The sequence below is a fragment of the Festucalex cinctus genome, chromosome 1 (assembly GCF_051991245.1).
Source record: "Festucalex cinctus isolate MCC-2025b chromosome 1, RoL_Fcin_1.0, whole genome shotgun sequence".
Taxonomy (NCBI): domain Eukaryota; kingdom Metazoa; phylum Chordata; class Actinopteri; order Syngnathiformes; family Syngnathidae; genus Festucalex; species Festucalex cinctus.
Window position 1 is genome coordinate 63,757,770 of NC_135411.1, and position 18,118 is coordinate 63,775,887.

The 18,118-nt window shown below is 38.7% G+C and overlaps 2 protein-coding genes across 6 annotated transcripts in view; one reads left to right on the forward strand and one right to left on the reverse strand.

Moving 5' to 3' along the window:
• Positions 1–12,646, reverse strand: part of grin2ba (glutamate receptor, ionotropic, N-methyl D-aspartate 2B, genome duplicate a) — a 204,570-nt gene extending 191,924 nt beyond the window's left edge. For 3 of the 5 annotated variants that reach the window (XM_077501315.1, XM_077501300.1, XM_077501284.1), the window contains exon 1: positions 10,406–11,278. The gene's annotated coding sequence lies outside the window, so the exon portion shown is untranslated. Of the gene's footprint in view, positions 1–10,405; positions 11,279–11,833 lie in introns of those variants that run through there. The other 2 variants (XM_077501309.1, XM_077501293.1) reach the window with 1 other exon arrangement.
• Positions 12,647–15,613: 2,967 nt separating this feature from the next.
• On the forward strand, positions 15,614–17,934 carry fmc1 (formation of mitochondrial complex V assembly factor 1). The gene is made up of 2 exons (XM_077501437.1): positions 15,614–15,842; positions 17,497–17,934. The coding sequence occupies exons 1-2, from the start codon at positions 15,714–15,716 to the stop codon at positions 17,698–17,700; spliced, it is 333 nt and encodes a 110-aa protein (XP_077357563.1). The 5' UTR covers positions 15,614–15,713; the 3' UTR covers positions 17,701–17,934.
• Positions 17,935–18,118: the final 184 nt, after the last annotated feature.

Here is an 18,118-nt window from a genome sequence, read left to right on the forward strand (position 1 = left end):
CAGTAAAGGCCACTTCTAGCCTAGAAAAAAAAGGAACATTCAGCCTTAATCTGTTTAACTGTCTCATAACACCCTAGTAAACCGTTTGTGTGCGTGCGTGTGTGCATGTGTAGATTGGCAAAGGCAAAAACTGCTGAGCTGACTCAAAAATGAAAAGCAGCCCAATCGGGTAAATTATACATTTGCTCCAGATGTACAGTCACATTAAATGGTCTCCGCTTTCATCGCCAACAAGCCCCAACGCTATACTAATAAGTGGCTTCTATCAAATCTGCTTATGCATAGCTCATATGCATGGCTGACAAATGAAAGGACAATATCATATATCTGAGAATGGCGCACTCCAGTAAAAGCTGCCAGGAGAGCTTGAACTCATTTTAACACGCATTCTACAAGTCTGTAGAATTCTACCAGGGGAACTTTTGTAATTTTCATGTGAAAACGCTGACGCCTTCTTTTTTTTTGGGGGGGGCGGCAATATAATCGCTGGAGTTGGTAAATTTGAACTGCAAGACAAACATCTTGTCGCAACTTTACAGTAGGCCATAGTTTTAATTTCGTTAACGAAAACTAAAAAACAAAAATACGCGCATTTTTCACCAGACGAAAACTATAAAAGACTAGAATTAATTAATTAAATACGAAAACGTTGTTCACTAAATAAAGACTGGGATAAACTCTATGGACATTTTAGTTCATGAGCAAAGATGAGATAAAAATTATATGATTTAATCCGCCACTAACACACAGTGACACTCCTGCTTTGCATGGGGCCTGGGACAAAGAGAAGATGTGATATATGGACACATTTTCGCTACATTGAAGTTTAACAAACAACAACAACAACAAAAAACTTATGCTTGATTTTAGTTGAAGGGAAAAGAATGTGCTGCGATTGGCTGGCAACCAGTGGATGGATGGATGGATGGATGGATGGATGGATGGATGGATGGATGGATGGATGGATGGATGGATGGATGGAAGCAATGTGGGCACAAAATATCTGGGAATAAAATAAACCTAAAGAGACGCCGTAGTTCACCACAAAGACATCGTGGTAAGTAAACAAAGTTTGTTTGTTTGTTTGTTTGTTTGTTTGTTTGTTTGTTTGTTTGTTTGTTTGTTCGTTTGTTTGTTTGTTTAAGGATTCCGCCATTAGTCTCTAACAGTGGCAAGACTATTCTTCCTGGGGTCCACTCACATTTAATATAAATCCTCAACAATGACAATTGGTACAGTAGAAGTCATTTTGGTCTGATCTAAACGTGCACTTGTCATGCAGGCATTATTATCGAGGAAATGTGCCATGAAAACAAAAATTTACTATGGTGACCACTTTTGTGAAATTATACACGTCTTTGGCTGCCTCGGTGCGACTCACAGCTCATCTGTCAGTCAGTCACTTTTTAATGCTAGAGCTTAAAATAGACCTCTGAGATGTGTTTTTAATGCATATATGAATACCGCTATAAGTTTTGCAAACTATTGTTCGTCTCGCAGCACAAATGTATTGAGTTTTATTCATGTATATAGCTCGCACCACATATGGTAAACTTCATCCATCCATCCATCCATCCGCAAAGGTTGAATCCAGGCAACTGAACTCTTTTTGTTTGTTTAAGATGTTTCACCTTTAATCAATCTCTTGTAAATTTTAGATGTTTTTATTTTCCGTATTTATATCTCTGGTGGGTGTGTCCTCTAAATAGGAAGACTCCACATCTAAAATTTATAACTGTAGAAGCCTTTTCAGATGAAATGTGTGAAACATCCCATTTATCGTGGATGGAGGCCATTTTAGAATGTGACACCTGGTGCTGACGGTCACGGACACAGACTGCTTCGGCTGTGTCTTCGGAATGCTGCAGCCCCTGAATTGGGGATACATATCGTCTTCGACTTTGGCGAGACATTTGGCGCTATTTTTCATCCTGACTACTCAAATGACTGACTCCACCAAGGCTTTAATTCATCACCTGCAAAGCCAGTACGTGTATGGCTACAACCTACAATCTTAATAAAGGAATATCAGCAATCAGCATGACACAGCATTTATCTGGATACAAGGGAACTAAATGGGTTTTCCAACTATTTATATTGTGACCAGGCTACAGGCGAGCTAGGCGGTCGCCTAGGGCGCCATCTTGTGGAGGGGGCGCCAAATTGCAGAAAGGAAAAAATAAATAAATTTTAAACACAAACACAAAAAGCCCCCCCCCCCCCCTCTCATGTTTTCTAGCATAAAATGTTATATAGCAAATATATTTTATTGAGTTCCTTTTTTTTTTTTATTACTTCTATTTCAAATAAATGACTGTGAGTTCACGACCTGCTGTCCTGGCGCCCTGAACCTGACCCGCTGCTGCCGCTTACAATGAATGAAAGGTAGGGGGAGGGGTCATATATCATCTCAGAGTGTAGTGGCAGCACTTTAGAAAGATAGATAGATGGTTGGCACACTTGTGTTGTTTATACATTGACATCGACAACAATGAAAAGGTCCAAGCCTTCACGTGCTGCATTAAGAAAGCGGCGAAAGGAGGAGGAGGAAAAACGGGCCCGGGGTAGAGGTATGTATGTCAGTCAATCATCATTGTTTATAAAATAAACACGAAAATAGCGTTAGCTTCTTAGCTTGCTTGTAACTTGTTTACTGCACCATTACATCCATGCTAGTAGCTACTTTGCACACAAGAGTGGGGCAACGCTTGCTGAGTTTAAACTAAAACAGCCAGTAAGTCCAGATACCTGCAAATGGATTTGCATAAGTCATTGTTTCACATAACCACATTAATTTATTAATTTATTGAAAATAAGAATTATGTGCTGGTTTAATGTAAACATCGATATAGTAAATGCAATTTTTTTTTTTAACTAGATGCGCTGAGAAAATATTTGCAGCCACAACAAGCACCTGCAGAAGCTGTGGTAAACAATCCTTCAGTGTCATCTTCACCAAAGGCTACTGAATGTAAGTGCATGAATGGTGCATTTAATACAAAAAGCCATAATTTCTGACATTGTATTCTATCATAATGCAAATGGATTTGTTTTCCCTGCTTTAACACCAAAATAATTTGAAGTGATGTATTTTGTTTAATGTACAGCTGAAGCAACAGCCAGTCAAGCACCAATCAGCAGTACTTTGAGTGACACAAAGCTCGATCTTCTAGATCCAGGTGACTATTTCAGTTATATCAGCTATTGCTGCATCATGTACAGTGCTCAGCATATATGAGTATACCCCCTTTGAAAAATGTAAAGATTTTGTTCAATATCTCCCCGCGACCCTTGTGACGAATAAGCGGTCAAGAAAATGGATGGATGGATGGATGGATGTTCAATATCTCAATAAACAGAAGAACAATTTCCAAAATATTGACAAAATGTTTTCTGTAGAATACGCACTTGACTCACAACATGAAAGTAAGGTTGTAATAGGATGCATAGATTACAAAATCTTCAATTTAATCAAATTAACTAATGCAAAAAAAAAAAAAAAATGCAACCCACAACAAAAACGACTACATCTAGTATTTTCTATGATCTCCATGACTGTTATGGGTAGCAACATGTCTGCTAGGCCTGGAATTAACAAGCCTTTTTCTCGGGGTCTACTTATTTGTGCAATATGTACTCTCATAAATTAAAAAAACAAAACAAACAAACTCTTAGCAGAGATGCAGTCATTTCTTACCTGGCCAAAATCCAATATGTCAAGCATGGAACTTTTAGTTTTTCTAGAGGAGAAAAGACTTATAAAAATCTATCCCAACATGTGGGTAGCACTCAGAGTGGCTGCTACCATACCAGTGACTGTAGCATCAGCTGAGAGATGCTTTTCCAAGCTTAAACTAATAAAAAACTATTTAAGGTCTACCATGTCACAAGAACGGCTAACTAGACTGGCACTTATCAGCATCAATCAAGAAGTATCCAGGCAGCTATCCTTTGACGCACCAATTGATGCCTTTGCTGCAAGGAGGTCCCGGCGTGCACTATTTTAAGTATTTGCCGTTATGTTCCTAAGTTATTTAGTGAAGTTTTTTTGCACACTATTCACATTATCTGTGAATCACCTTATTGCCAAAGTTTTACGATATATCAAAGTTTGTATATTGATACATTTACTATTTTTTGTATCTTACACAATTATTAATGTACATAGTGAAAACATTTTGAGGTTTTAAATACTGTCATTTTGCAAAAATTGCAATAAAAAGTTGCATTGCATTGTACTTCTGTTATTTTTCTTATTTTTATTTGTTTGTGGAATTTGGTATTTATTGTGTGGTGTGCTATTAAATATAATATATCTATAATTTTTTTGTGTGTGTTTTTTTTTTTTTTTTATGGGATTGGGGGGGCTACCATGTACATTTTCGCCTAGGGCACCAAATCATGTAGGGCCGGCCCTGATTGTGACTAAAGGCACCATCCAGACCAGATAAAACTACATTAGAGCTTCTGACCCTGGACCAATTTAGAGAAGGTTTTTTTAGTTTAGTTTCCAATTGCAAAGCATGTTTTTATTGTTTCTGATATCACTAAAGTCAGCACGATCGCCAAACGAACTACCTCTTATTCAAATAAAATCCTATCAAAACAATCGGTTTTTTTGTATAAATGATGATGTCTTTTTGCAAAGTTAATTCTGGAAGATTAAATTTTTTCCCTAAGTATACCTCCATGCCAAATATGGCATTAAGTGTGTTCCGAACAAAAGACTGCTCAAGTCACCGTCATTTACGACTTTGTCGATATCTCCACGAGTTGACGTTGTCATCCTATCGGTTATCTTGAATTTGAGTGCTTGACAGTCAGCATTTTCTCGTGCAGGCTGCACAGCTTCGTTTTCTTATCTCTGTGAAAGTTCTTTCTCTTTGATCCTCCACAATGTGGTCGAAAATTACACATGATTAGCTAGAAGTGAAAGTAGAAAGGCAGCAGAAGAATATTGATGCTGCAACCACTGCACGCATGCACAGGCACATCTAAGAAAAGGTATGCCAATAAATGCAACCTATTGTCAAGCACGTTGTGGAGAAAAATCCATTTCGGAGTTAGGCCCAGGATTTGTTAAGATCAGATTGACAAGATCGTGGTTGTCATAGTGAATGCGCAAAGCACATTTTTAGGTCAGATGTATTGAACCTTTGGAAAAAATCCAAGCGTTACTTAAACTGAGCAAAGTGGACCTCATCTTCATTTTAAAAAACGGCACCACACAATCTGTGAGAGCAGGACAGTGCAGGCCACACTTTGGATCAAGAAATTATTCATTTACATATGTCAATGAATAATAAACATGTGCCTGCGGGGTAACAGATTGTTCTTTTCATATTTCAAAAGATCGATGGGCCACACACAAACTCACACACAACACGAACTGAAAGCACGAAAAGACGACCAACGCAACTCACTGAACACATCCAGCCTCTTTTGTCTCATACAAATGCCACAAAAGGAGCTTAAATGCTGCCTTTATGCTCATTCCGAGTACACGCATCTTTTCTCAGTGTCTGCATCGATACGAGTCTTTTAATCAGCTCTGATGAATTATTGAGCAGCCTTTTTATATTAGATTATGACCTATATTCTGGCTGCTTGAAGAGAGCGTGCCAATAAAATCCAGATTTAGTTTTTAAGTTGGCTCCTTGTCCCACATAAGCTTTAATCACCGAGCAAGACATACACACACATTGAAGATGAACGTTCCATGTAGCACTGCAGATGTAATCATTCATTTAAGAGGACAAGTTCTTCTCAGGTTTGTTTTTTTTTTTTCGCCCACTCTGCCCCGCATAGCCAAGTGCTCAATTTGTGCCGGTTTAATTAAGGCTGATCTAGTACTCAGACCCCGACATGTGATACGTCTCATAGGAAGTACACGGGGAGAAAAAGGAAGCAGCAAGAGATTAGTATTCTCCTGCTGTCTCCCCTCTTGGCCTGTTTATCAATGAAGATCATGTCTATGAAGGCTCTTCTTTTCCACATGGCCTTCCAGAGATGTTTAAGCGGTAGGGGTATTAATCAGGAAATACGATTGTTATTCGACAACAACAAAGAAGCTGAATGCTCGTACAACAAATAATAGCATCACCATCTCTATGTCAGTGAAAGATAAACAACTGTACAAGGCTCAAAATCCTTTTCTTTTTTGCCGAGCAGTTGTGAAAAATCAATGACTAAAAAGGGACAGTGTGTAGAATTTAGTTCCATCTAGTGGTGAACCAATATAATGCAACAACCCAAGTTTGAACTGTGTGCATTTCGAAACACGCGCACTACTCAGAGACATCACACTTCATATTATAATTTATTTACATGTGTCGGGATAATATAGCTGATTTTGTGACTGAATTTGGGGACATATATGGTATATTATTTTATCAACACGTTGAATTATTATATGTTTGAGTAAATCATGTTTATTTTCTATACTGCTTAAATATTGTTTCTATTTGGGTTGATTTAGTACGGTGCATTTGATACGCATATTCTAGGATAGACCGATATGTTTCTTATTATATTTCAAGTCGATATTCATTTGCAGTAAAAGAGAAAATTTTAGCGTCATTTTTTTTTCTTTTACTTTCAAACAATAAGAATTGACAGCTTTGTTTAAAAATTGCAAAAAAATAAAATAAAATTACAGGGAGCTTCTAGGGTCATCACAATATGTTAAGATAAATTCAAAACTAAGGAAGTAAATAGTTCCCCAAAGTTTTCTACTGTAAATAAAGTTTTCCAAAATTTCAACATTGTTTCTTAATTTTTAAATAAGTGTAGGGAGTTCACAGGGCCAGCATCATTTTTTTTTTTTTTTTTTATTATTATAAAAAACTCACTGGGCAACACATGCATGCGAATGATTTGGGGTTTTTGTCAGGGTTTGTAAAAGGTTTCAAGTTGAAAAATTGTCAAAATGTCTTTACGACAAGTAAAAACAGTCTGTAAAAATCTTACAAATCCTGACAAAAACCCTAAATTCACTACGTTCGCAAGCATTCACCACCCAGTGAGATATCAGTTTTATTGGCCTTCAGATTCGGAAAAAGGCTGATGCCGATATTTGGCATTTTGACAAATACCGGCACCGATAATCGGCCCGGCCAATAATCGGCCTATCCGTGCCGCGTTTACTCAACTCAACTCAACTCAACTTTATTTATAAAGCGCTTTAAGAACAGGCATTGCCTGTTTTGCACACGTACCAAGAGATATCTATACATATTGTCTTGTAATCTGGCCAAGGCATAAGACGTAGCACAGCCTACAGAATATAATTACTGATTTCTAGACATACGATTATATAAAAAAATGTATGTTGATGTGATAGAACATGTTTTTTTTTGCATATTATTGAAACTGATAGTGGGTTTTTAAAATGAATGAGCATTGAAAAATTGAAACATTCTACACACTGTCCCTTTAATTTTTTACATAATCAAGTTTTTATTTCCTAAAATCAAATTGTGTATAACAGCAAACTGTTTATTGACTTGAAGGAAAGCTAAATTGGTTTTAAAAAAAGAAAAAAGACATGAACTCCTGTAATGTAATTTGAGAACATTGATTGTACAGACATTAAAATCCATCCATTTTCTTGACCGCTTATTCTTAACAAGGGTCGCGGGGGGTGCTGGCGCCTATCTCAGCTGGCTCTGGGCAGTAGGCGGGGGACACCCTGGACTGGTTGCCAACCAATCGCAGGGCACACAGAGACGAACAACCATCCACGCTCACAAGCACACCTAGGAACAATTCAGAGCATCCAATTAACCTGCCATGCATGTCTTTGGAATGTGGGAGGAGACCGGAGTCAGACATTAAAAGTCAAAATAAAAACTAAGGACATTGTGAAATCAAACAATGTCACTGATATAAATATTTTATACTACTTGTATATTATTCATTCATTTGATGTACGGCGTAGCGTAGCTTAATTCACTTTTAGCAAGCAAACTTTCTCTCCAGAACCCAAACACTTATTAACTCGCCTGCTATTTTGTTATTCAACATTGTCTGGTCTCTGCTTTAATGCGGTTCCAGCCGGTTGTGAAAAGTGGACTTGAACACTGCATTTTGGTGCTAGGTTAGCTTTTCATGGCTTCTCTGTCTTCCTGAAGTTTTCGTTGTTTTAAATTGTGGCAGATTAAAAAAAAAAAAAAAAAAAGGCTTCTCCTTCTTCCGTCGTCATGCGTTTTGTGAGAAAAATACTCAGATTTGTAGTTTTTCGCCACTTAGGAGCAACAAGTTTAGCCATAATAAAGCGAAGCGTTGCTAGCTAGCTGTTGTGGCGTAAGTAGCACAAAATCCAAATTCTGACCTGCAAACTATGATGCAAAACTTCTTGTTTTGAGCTTTGGTGTAGCACAAAGACTGGAGTAAACAGTAATACAGCCCAAATCTCAGTTCTAAAAGACTGGACTCTTTGGCTTCATCACAATATTAAGATACTTACTGAGCAGCCAAGCAGAATTATCGGGTCATAGGATCACATGCTATGTGGGGAGTGTGTTAAAATACTGCAATAGATTATTTTTTTTTCCAACGTAAACATACCAGTTCTAAAGGGATTTCTTTTTTTTTCACATTTAAATTTTTTTTAGCATTTTGTAATTTTCTGAAGAAGAACACCACCAATGTGAAATCCAGTAATACTTTTTGCGCTATTGAAATTATGACCAAGGGAATGAACCTGTGACGCATTCTTAATGCATGAAAATAATCCAAAAAGCAAGCAATTGTTCAAAATTTCGAATTTTTTGTTTTAGAAGTTCTGTACATACAGTAAAGATAAAGATGATGATGTCCAATCACAGACTTGCCTAAACAAGCACTGTTATTTCCATGCCAGGCCAGCAGATGGCAATGTCTCACTGAAAGGTGACAGGGATTACTTGTCTGCTAATCCTGGTTCTTTTCTATTTCGTAAATACCAGTTTAACTCATTCACACCCAGCCATTTTTTTTTATTATTTTTTTTACTGGATTTTGACTTTTGCAAGGCCCATAGAATATTTTGTTCCATTTCTATCAAACCATGGAGCCTACCAAAAGAAAGATTAAAGTCTCTTCTTTCATCAGAAAAAAAAGTATATTTGTATGTGTTTCCATTTTGCAGCAATTAGCATTAGAATATAGGTAAGTTTCGTCAATATTCACATTCCTGGTGAAAACACTGATAAAAAGAGCTTGTTGCAACATGGCCGTGTATACTCTGCAGACACCATGTCACGTTTTTGGGATTGAATGTGTTAAATATGTTGTGTGAAAACTGAATGTTTTGCCACGTGAATGTCTTGTATTTTTTTTTCCTCTGTGTTTACACAGAAGCCCAAAATGACTCGTATTCATTAGCATTCACTTTTAAAATGCCATTGTCATCTAAATCAGCAACCAAAACTTTATTTTCAATTGTAATAATTGTCTCGTAGATCATTCACGTCCCAGTCAAAGCAAAATAGCTCGAACCACATCCCAAAGCCTCGCTCATTACACTTGAAAGGCCGTGTTGAGCCATGTGTCACAGACGCACAGTGCAGTTCGCACTCCAAACGTCCATTTTGCATCACAGCTGTGACACCGTGGACAGATAATTTGCTTCTCAATGTTCCACCCCTCAAACGGTCCACACGTGCCCCTACAGCAACGAGCACAATCGGTAACGATCCCACGTTATGAGAGCGAGTCCCAGGTGAATTTCCCAGGTACCGAGTCATAACCTTGACTGCAGACAAACACGCACACGTGCGCGCAGCATAAATCCAAACTGATGTCAACGACAGGAGAGTTAATCATAGAAAAGGGGTCAATCACGGCTGAACCTTTGATGGATGTTCGTGACTCGGTATTGGGGGGGTATGCGTGAGTGAGCGTGGGTGGGTGTCTGTCAAAGTAAGAGTGGGTGTCCTGTGAAAGTACATTTTGCATCTGACACAGTGAACATCTCACTCAACACGATGCAGAGTTGCTCTCACATTTTGAAGCCTTTAAGCAGATAAAATGATTATGCTGAGCTCATGTCCATGCATGTGTGTATGTGTGTATTTATGCATATTATTTTATTAGGCAACCAATTGCAATGTATTCTACAGTAAGTGATAATCAGATTGATGATAGGAGCCAAACTATGAATGTTTACATCTGTCATTGGTCATTACTACTGCTGGACTGCAAACAGAAACAGGTAAAAAAAAATAAAAAAATCCAATATGCTCAATACAACTGTCTAACCTTAAACAGTCATGTCTCTCACACACATAAATACATACAAATAAATAAATATTAACTATTAAATTAATATAAATAATTAAATCAATATTTATGATCATTCATTAGCCAAAATAATGCAAGAAAAAAAAAACAAGTATGAGTGAATTCCAAGCAGTGTACTCACCTATTGAACAAAAACTAATAAAATGATTCAATTGTGTTGGCTGGAGCAATCAAAAGAATCAGTGTAACGTTATCAAATTAGACAAAAACACTGCTTGGGTCTTCAATCCGTTCGTGAAATCCCACAAAAGAACAGATGTATACTTCAAAAAAAGCTTCAGTCCATTAGAAAAGGAAAAAAAATCCCTTGTTAGTGTCTGTTTTAATTATTGATTCTTATATATATATAGATTTGGAATTAGAGATCCAGGATTTAAAAAGGTAATTCCACAGAAAAAAAATAACTCCGTCCAGAGTACCCCTATGGGGGTAACAGTTTTCCAATCGTCCCACTTGTCATTATCTTCATGTACTGGGCAGAGGAACCATTTAACCTCCGCTAGGCGGGGAAAGTGGGAATAGAGAAAAAAAATGAGGTGGACAACAAAATGAGTTGTGTGGTTGACTTCCCTTTTCTATGCATCTATAGGTTGGTGAGACTCTGTGTAACTAACACATAACAACATACAGGCACTCTCGCTCACAGACATCCAAACTGTTTTTTCTCCCCAAAATAAAAAAAAAAAAAAAAAAAAAAACTTCATTAACCATCTGTTTTCATTGTATTGCAAATGTAATACATCACATCTTTAAATTGCATCACAACCTACTGTGATAAGCAAAATGTGGTTGGATGAGTTTTTTTTAAGATGCCTGATGAGCAAAATCAAAATCAATTGAAATGAATCGATATGTGGAATGCACTGTGAGACGATGGACATGAAAAGATGGGGAAAAAAAAGATGTCAGATTGTCGCAAAGGGACTAAAAATACTGATAATTAGAAGGAAAACCAGTGAAATATCCTCTGCGTGATCAAGTCCATTCTCTTTCAAAGCTCGTGTCAGTCTGTCTGTGGGAACGAGTCAGTTCAGAACGATATGAGATGGAGCGTGGGTGGGGGGGCGGAGATGTGACTGGGGGGTGTAGAAACACAGATGGCGGCCAACACACGGAGCTTGTCTAGAACTACACATGCAAACTGCTTGACCTTCACGTTACTGATTTGAACGTAAAGCTCATCTCATTGACAATAAGATGATCACGACTGACGAAAATGTCCCCCACTGAACAGATGTTTGGGATGTCGGATGCTGGCTCCTATTGGGCATGGGAGGAGGAAGCTGTGAGACATTGTCTACGTTTTAATGATGGAATTCTTTTTTGTGGAATGACAATGCTGCCAGAATGTGGTTTCGATGACGATGGTTGGAGGAGGCGGTTCTTGCTTGATGACTGGAGTTGAACACACCAAAAAATTCAACAAAATGATAGGGAGGTAAGAATATGTCAATGGAAGTCAAAGTGTGTGACAACAGACCTTCGAAAACATTGCTGACACAAGAAAACAAGACTTGGTTGACGGACACTAAACACTAAGTTGACCTACCTATTGTTTCGATTTAAGAACCGCCCAAAAAAGGATGCATAGGATGGAAGGAGGGGAAAAATAGGAGGCGGGAAATCGAGAAAGGTATCAAAGTAAAAAAAAAAAAAAAAAAAAAAAAAAAGTGGGAAAGAGTGCGGGGGAGTCGATTAAAATGCCGTCATAGTAAGGGAAGGAATTAGCACATTTGGTGGATTCAAAAAGTAGCCGAAGTTATGAGTGGACAATGAGTGGCGTTGAGAGGAGGCAGTGGAGGGAGGAGAGGGAGGAACGTGGGCCGCCAGGGGAAGAAAGGGCAACTGAGAGGGGAGAAAGAATGAATGAAGAGGGTGTAAAAAAAAAAGAAAAAAAAGGGGGGGTGAATCCCCTTCCTCTTTCCCGTCTCTCTCACCCTCCTCGTCTGGCTCATAAATAGAAAAAATTGTTGACCAGGTAAATGGCAAAATAGATGAGGAGGCAGAGAAGTGAGAGCGCCAGCAAATGAACAGACGAAGCACCTCCCAGCAGCGCGATGAGGAAAAAAAAGAAGAGAAAACGAAAGATAAAAGCAAATACTCCAGTGGCCTCCGTCGTCTCCAGTTTATGCGCGGAAAGGGGGATTGGCGAGTGCCAGTTGTTCCCCTTCCCCGGCTGCCTTCTGCTTTCGTCTCTCCCCCCAAAAAGCTTCCCATCCAGATGAGCGAAATTCAGGCACAGGTGTCCTCTGTCCCTCAACTCTGCTCGGACGTGCGCTGCCACTCACACAGGTAAGACATTGTTGCAGCGGCAACACAGTGGGAGGAAAACGGCTGCTGCCGCTAGTCGAGCACTGCCCGCCTCGTGAGGGAAAGATGTGAAGCCGGAATTGCTCTGTCTCCCCTCTCCCGCCCATCCCTGCCAAAAGATGGGAGGAAGGGAGGTGGGCCCACTCGCTGCATTAGTATTCATTGAAAGAGTGTGGGAGAAAAGCGAGAGAGATGCGGAGCCTGCAAATGTCGAGTAACCCAACTGGTGGATCAAACTGGTAAGAGAATGGCGCCCCCTTGAGGAAGTCATCAGTACGCGAGCTCAAGTGTAAGCTGAGATGTCCAAACTTTTTTGTTCATGGAAGGACGCAGGGGTCACTTAATTTAATTTTGCTTTAATTTATCAACCATGCTAAAATCATTCAAGTAATCAATTACATTTGTATGCTCTAGTTCATTTTCTAAATGGTTACATAACAGCTTCCTGTTGAAGGTGATAAGGAGGCAAGCAGTTCAGTTCATTTTTAAAAAATTTGGGGTATTGCATGAGACTAGATCCAGCCCTTCACAGAACAAAAGCCAGACAACAAACTGGTAAGCTTCTAAAATTGAATTGTATTTATTCACCACAGTGTTTTAAAGGGTAATTGTGATAGTCGTAGATAGTTTATTTGTACATGTTAGAAAAATGTACAGTAACTAAACCAATTTACAGTAGGGCACCTATTTTTTTTACACCCTACCTTCTTATAGTGCCTAACTCTACCCCATTTTTTTTTTTTTTTACTAACCTTGTGGCCCAAAGCATCCATTCAGTAATGTAATGTAATATAATGTGTAAAGTAATATAAATGTTGTAAAATAACAGCAAATAAGGCAAAAAAAAAACAATGACTAAATTGTTGTACATATTTTTTATGATATCGGTGCAATGGATTAAAAAATAAACAAATTAAGAGTCGAGAATGAACAAGCATACATAAGCAAACATAGTTTTTAGTATAATGTACCGGTACATTACAAACTACGGTGAGTTAGGAAGCATTTTTAGTTGCTGAAATTCATTAAATTAGCATTGGAAGATTGGAAGGGATAGAAAATATGAGCCATCATGGCAAGTCAAACTATAAGCGCAGAAAATGTGGCTGTCTGTACGTCAACCAATTTACTTCACATTTGGCAGTGTCATGTTTTGGTTCTGTTTGGGGTGGGTTTTGCTTTGTTTTTGTTGGGTTTTGAGTTGGTCACGTTTATGTTCTGATTTCCTTGTCTTCCCTAGTCTCGTTAAGCCTCACCGATGTCCACCTGTGTTTGCCTGCCCTTCCTCATGTGCCAACCAATCAGCAACCCCTTCCACTTGTGTCTTGCCCAGCTGTGTCTCGTCGTGTGTAATTAGTGTGTGTACTTAGTATTCGGTTTTCGTTTCAGTGTTTGTCGGTTCATTATTCTTGTTTCCCCACGTCCATGCTGCCATCGTTTAGTCTGCTCCTGCATAGTTTTTCCCTTTGGTGTTTTTGTTATTCTTTGTCACCAAACCCTGTTTGCAACTTTAGTTTTTGTTGGATTAAATTTACTCTTTTTCGCACCTCTGACTCGTCCGCCTCCTGCATTTGGGTCCACCACCATACTTAATAGTTCCTGACAGGCAGAAACAAAGCAAAATATATAATACATGACACATTTGGATTTAAAGAATTTCCTCTAAGTTTTTTTATGGGATTTTCTCAACTACAAATTAAGGAAATGTTCACCGAGTCTTATACCATGTGTACTTGATCTTTTTAGATACTTTTGATTTTAATGTAATGAAACTTGCTGTACTTGTTGATATCACGATGCTAAATCTCAAATTTAAAGTCAATCGGAGTAGGAGTTTGGAGCGTCGGCCCGCCAAAATTTAATATTTTTGGCAAAAAGGGATGTGGCCACCTTCCTTTGAGCCCTTATATCTCAGGAATTACTGTGTAGGCGTAAGTCTTCACAAAAATTGTAAATTTGGAAAGGGAATTCAACAAGCATTCTAAATTTTCTAGCATTTAGAAGATCGGTGCATATTTCAGTAATCTGTTGACCTTTTGTTTTAGTTGACCTTGTGGATCATGTGACCTTAACCAAACAAAATTCATCACATGTTTTTTCACATGTTCTCTAAAACATAAAATCAAAATCTGCTTAGTGCTTGGTTAAAATTTTCTGTTTTTTTTGTTTGTTTGTTTTTTTTTATGGTCGGGGGGTTATGATTTGGCATGGAATATTTTAGACCGAAACACATCCTTTTATCCTTTAATCCTTTACTATAATATTCTCAAACTCGGGTTCTAAAGGGACGCAGTCCAAAATGTTTTATGATCAGGATCATTATTAGGTTTCTGCAGTATTCTGATGAATTGATCTTTTGAATCAGGTGTGTTGGACAAGGGAAACTTCTAAAACATGCAAGTCTCCAGCCCTCTAGGACCGGATTTTGACACCTATGATTTAGACTGAAACAAAAACAAAAAACAGCAGTACTGTTGTACGTTTTAAAATGAGCGATACTGAGTGCAGCTCCTTGAGTGGCCAACTAGCTATTCAGCGACAGATAAACATACATACTCTTATATTTTTGTCGATTTGGATATTCATGTGGCTATTGCAAAATCAAAATAAAATATAAGTTACTCACCAGTCAATCAGTACTCAATCATAGAACGATCTCATTCAAGTAATCATTTAACGTACTTGTTACTTTTACTTGAGTCATATTATATAAAGCGCTCTTGAGTACACTTTTTGTCTATTCGACTACCTCTGGCTCAGAGGAGGCTCGGGAACATCTCCTTCGGTGTCTCCTTCGGTGTCGTTTGACGCTCGGCCCGAATTTCAACTTGACAAAAGACAAATGTATAGTAAATTCACTAACCTTTGTGCGCACATATTTTAGTAACAGGAACCGCAAAATGTGTCTCATTTGAGAGCATATCATAAAATAAAACATGTTTTACATTTCTTCATCAAGAAATGCAGTCTTGGAGCTCTCTATCTGAAAGCCAAGTGATCGTCTCCAGGTGACACATCGCCACCATGTGGTGGACATGATTGCTCGATGGTGCGACATTAGATTGAGTTGGTCTGGTTGAGTCCAGACATCGCTCCACAATCACAACACTTGTCCAAAGATGGCAGCGTCACCATCCTCCTTACGCGTGTACAGAGGGATTCTCAAAGAACTACGGGCCATGCAAGGACAAAATTACAAGCAGTCGCTGGCCTTCAACTACGTAAGGGATCAATTTCGCAAAAATCAGGCAAGTTTGCACTTTCATTCCCTTCTACTTCCACTAGCTAACTTATGTTAAACAGTACACAGCTAGTGGTATTTTTCCTGTGAACGTGTATATTTGTTAGATGCGTCGAAATTTTTTCAGGCTCAAGAATCTTTCAAACATTTTGTATGTGAATGGCCATCTTAAAAAGATGTGGTGGTGTAATATTACTGCACTGCAACCCAAGGGCATGCTAACAGCTAGCAGCGCAGTACCGTACTATGTAAACAGCGTCGAACTGTAAACTTTAGTGGACACTTAATTTGGCACGCATCAGCATACTGCTTTGACATCCAGTTTAGGAGCTGTATTAAATTTAATCATTACGGGTATAATTACGCTTACTTTGTGCCTCGACACGTCCCAAAGAGGCAAGAGTTGTAGTTTGGCTTGAGAGTTAAAATGCAGGTAAGCTACAATGGACGAAGGATTAATTGTCTAGATTTGTGTTTCCAAACTTTACCGAGCAAGTTTAAAATTCGAAAAAAATCTCAGGACCCTCCACCAAACAAAAATGTCATAAAAAGTTCTGTGTATATAATACTAATATAATGACGACCCTCTCTGAATTTACTCACAAATGTACTCCATGTGAAAAATGGGGATGTTTAGTTGAACACAAATATATTCATGTGCTTGTATTCTGTTGAATGGATTGGAACAGTTTGATTCTATCTTCTTCCATTTAATTTAGTGCAATAGCAATTCTTATGCATGTCACTGTCACGGTCAGAGATAGACAGATGAATAAATATATTTCATTTGTAAAAGTAAACAAACAAATAAATAAATAAATAATCTGACCAATTAAGTTACTTTTGATCATTTATTATAGCACACCAGACATCTAAACAAACCCCAAAAAAGCAGAGTTAAAGATGTAGAACACGGAATAGATTATGCATTTATTGTTTGGATCAAGTCAATTTTAACTATCAGTATTGACTGAAAAACAAATCAAAAAATCAAGTGACTAGACTCGGGTGCAAAAAACACAATCTAGTATGGATCATTAAGAATTTTTGGCAATATTAGAACATAATGCTTAATGTATAATTTATTCTATTTATTCTGTGAACGTGAATGGTTATTCATCTATTATTTTGTGCCCTGTGACTGACTTGAGAACAGTCCAGTCACTTGGTATTGTTTCCACCTCACCCATGACCCTAATGAGGGAAAGGTGCAAAAGAAAGTGCGTGGATTGATGGTCTACATAAGTGCAGTGACACTGCCTGTTGAAATGAAGCATTTAAGCATTAGAGCTCTGACTATGAATGCTTGAGAGAACACGCTGGCAGAATGCATGTGCAGTGATGCAACACAGCTAGGGGGAAGACTCCAGCCTGTCAGAGTGTATTTGTTGAAACTCCTAAAATGACCCAGGGATGTTATAATGTATATGCGGAACCATAGGGGCTGGTCCAAATGCTTAATGTCAACTTCACTTGCTTCGGCAGATAAAGCAGAATGATGTTGTGACTCGGAAAAGCTGGTGATGATTGCATGTCTATTCTTATTAATTATGATGTTAATTCGCCACGTCCTGACTCCCCCCTCCCCCACAGATGTCCTTTTCGTGTCAGCTGTAATTAATGAAAGGTGTTTAGCTTGAATAAATTCTCCTCTCCTGCAGGTGACAGGAGAGAGGTACTGCCGTGCCCAGCAGGAGGCGCTCCATGCCTCACAAACGTACCTGTGTCTGCTGGCGTCCTCGAGGAACCACCAAACGCTGCACAACCTCTACCACGCGAAGGGAGAGCGCGGCCCAGAAGAAGTGGCGGGCCTGGTGGGGCTCAGGTTGCCCACTCAGCCGGGAGGCAAAGGCTGGGAGAAGTGAAGGAGATGCCGGGAGAGAATTGATTCCTCATGAACAGTAGCCTCCAAAGGAATATGTGTTATTCCAGAAGGCTGTGGACTTACATATGTTCCAGGGAGGAAACATATATGGAAAAAATGCATTTTGAATATATGTACACAGTTGACCTGTATGTGCTTTTTGATTTGGTCCTGCAAACAAATGTGTCAAAGACAAAAGGTACCATCAGTAAAGTTGTCCCTCCTGCCAATGCAAGCTGAGGCTCGTCCGTTCATTCTCACTTTGCCCTCAGTGATATCAGTCACTGTTTGCCATCGCACTGTTTTTCCATTAATCTCTCCTTGTTCCCCCTCCTGCATCCCACTGATGACTAACGTTGCTTTCAGAGTGAATTTAAATAGAATGACCCCAAACCCAAGCAACTCACGGTGACACCGGG